This window comes from Tupaia chinensis, unplaced genomic scaffold, assembly GCF_000334495.1.
Source record: "Tupaia chinensis unplaced genomic scaffold, TupChi_1.0 Scaffold139491_1, whole genome shotgun sequence".
NCBI lineage: Eukaryota > Metazoa > Chordata > Mammalia > Scandentia > Tupaiidae > Tupaia > Tupaia belangeri.
In genome coordinates this window covers 600,930-603,390 of record NW_006199376.1, presented here as the reverse complement: position 1 = coordinate 603,390, position 2,461 = coordinate 600,930, and the positions used below count along the sequence as shown (strand labels likewise).

The 2,461-nt window shown below is 41.1% G+C and overlaps 1 protein-coding gene across 1 annotated transcript; it reads left to right on the top strand.

Moving 5' to 3' along the window:
- Window positions 1-1,193: 1,193 nt before the first annotated feature.
- LOC102485545 (olfactory receptor 52L1) lies at window positions 1,194-2,177 on the top strand. Its single transcript, XM_006162015.1, has one exon. The coding sequence runs from the start codon at window positions 1,230-1,232 to the stop codon at window positions 2,175-2,177; it is 948 nt and encodes a 315-aa protein (XP_006162077.1). The 5' UTR covers window positions 1,194-1,229.
- Window positions 2,178-2,461: the final 284 nt, after the last annotated feature.

The following is a 2,461-nucleotide window of genomic DNA, read 5'->3' as shown; positions in this document are numbered from 1 at the left end:
TCCCTTTTCCTCTCTCTCTTTGGCAAGTCCACATACCCTATGTCAAAAACCTAAAAAAAAAAAAAAAGTCAATAGGAATTGATAAATGTGTAACACGGGTAAGAGATAAGAGTAAGAATAGTTTACAACTTGCTAGCCTGAGTTGGAGTTGGATAGGTAAATAGTAATGTAATTCACAAAGATATTGAGGAAAAGTAGGTAGAGCAGATTTGGGAAGGCTAGGTGAATTAATGAGTATATTAAACAGTACAGAGATTCAAGAAATACATGAAAAAATATTTTTCTGTGTCCCCTTTGGGAAGGCTAGGTGAATTAATGAGTATATTAAACAGTATAGAGAAACAAGAAATACATGAAAAATATTTTTCTGTGTCCTAAAAAGATATTGAACTTAGAAACAGATTTGGAAGAAATGAAGGTATGTAAATTTATAAAACCATAGAAATGGATGAATCAATTCGGAGATAATGTACAGAATGGGGAAAAGAGAGGATAGAACCCTGCTAGGTGAATTAATGAGTATATTAAACAGTATAGAGAAACAAGAAATACATGAAAAATATTTTTCTGTGTCCTAAAAAGATATTGAACTTAGAAACAGATTTGGAAGAAATGAAGGTATGTAAATTTATAAAACCATAGAAATGGATGAATCAATTCGGAGATAATGTACAGAATGGGGAAAAGAGAGGATAGAACCCTGGGATCAACAGCATAATGGAATGGGGAAGAAAGTGGGACTCTAGGTATAGAAGGGAGAACTGTCAGGTGTGAGGGAGTCTAATATAACAATGATTTTATACTGTTCGGTAATGTCAAGAAATTAGTAAAGAGGATCCTTTCAAGTGTACAGTTTCAAAATATAAGCAATTGAATGGTAAGAGTTTAAGAATTTCTCCCAAAGCAGCATATTTACTCTTATCTCTAAAGAAAACTAGATCTTTCCTAATTCAGACAAGTGGAAGTCTTATAAAAATAATTATTTCTAGGAAAGTAGATTTTCTTCCTTGCATTTAACTTCAGTCCTTTGTGTTGCAGTTTAAATCTCTCCATTCTCATGAAGATGGTAGCCAGATCTGGACAAAGTGATAACATATCAGAAATGGAGCTATGCCACCTGCTGCCCCTAAAGATGGCTTTATTTTTAAATTTTTAAATATTTTTGCTTAGGGTAAGGAGAAACTAAAACTTTGGTTTCTTTCCCCCTTTTCAACTCTAAGCCATTTATCATGGCCCTCAGTAATTCTAGCTGGAGGCTGCCTCAGCCTTTTTTCTTGATAGGTATTCCAGGTTTAGAAAGAAGCCAGCACTGGATAGCATTGCCCCTGGGTGTCCTTTACTTCCTTGCTCTAGTGGGCAATGTTACCATTCTCCTCATTATCTGGACTGACTCATCCTTGCACCAACCTATGTACCTCTTCTTGGCTATGCTAGCTGCCATTGACCTGATCCTGGCTTCCTCCACTGCACCCAAGGCCATTGCAGTGCTTCTGGTTCATGCCCATGAGATTGGGTATACTGTCTGCCTAATCCAGATGTTCTTCATCCATGCATTCTCCTCCATGGAGTCAGGTATACTTGTTGCCATGGCTCTGGATCGCTATGTAGCCATTTGCCAGCCTCTCCATCATACCACCATTTTGCATCCAGGAGTCATAGGGCGCATCGGGATGGTGGTGCTGGTGCGGGGATTACTTCTTCTCCTCCCTTTCCCTATCCTGTTGCAGAGACTTATCTTCTGCCAGGCGACTGTCATAGGCCATGCCTACTGTGAACACATGGCTGTGGTAAAACTTGCCTGTTCAGAAACCACAGTGAACCGGGCTTATGGGCTAGCAGTAGCCTTGCTTGTGGTTGGGCTGGACGTCCTGGCCATTGGCATTTCCTATGCTCTCATTCTGCAGGAAGTGCTGAAGGTACCAGGTGGAGAAGCTCGACGGAAGGCCTTTAGCACATGTGGATCTCACGTTTGTGTCATCCTGGTCTTCTATGTCCCTGGAATGTTCTCCTTCCTCACTCACCGATTTGGCCACCATGTACCTCATCATATCCATGTCCTTTTGGCCACACTTTACCTCCTTGTGCCCCCTGCCCTTAATCCTCTTGTCTATGGGGTGAAGACTAGGCAGATCCGCCAGCGAGTGCTCAGGGTGTTCTCCCGAAAAGGACAGATCTGAACACATTCCATTGTTTTTCAGAGGCTTCTGCCAAAAACACAACCAGGATCCCATGGCTGATCTAGGTTATAAGCACAGAGGCCATTCCACAGCGAGTAGACTGTTTAGTCCCACAAGTCCTATGGAAAAGAACACCCACAGGCACTTGGTTTCATAGCCTGTAGGGATGTACTCAGATAGCTGAATTTATGAATATTTCCTGCATCTTTTCTCTTGCTTTTGATGCCAACATTTCCCTAGTCCTTGTGTCAGATGGACTTGAGGATAGGAAGAATTGGAAGTCC

What these genes read in the sequence shown, in the direction of transcription:
- LOC102485545 (XM_006162015.1), top strand. Translation starts at nt 1,230, where the DNA reads ATGGCCCTCAGTAATTCTAGCTGGAGGCTGCCTCAGCCTTTTTTCTTG.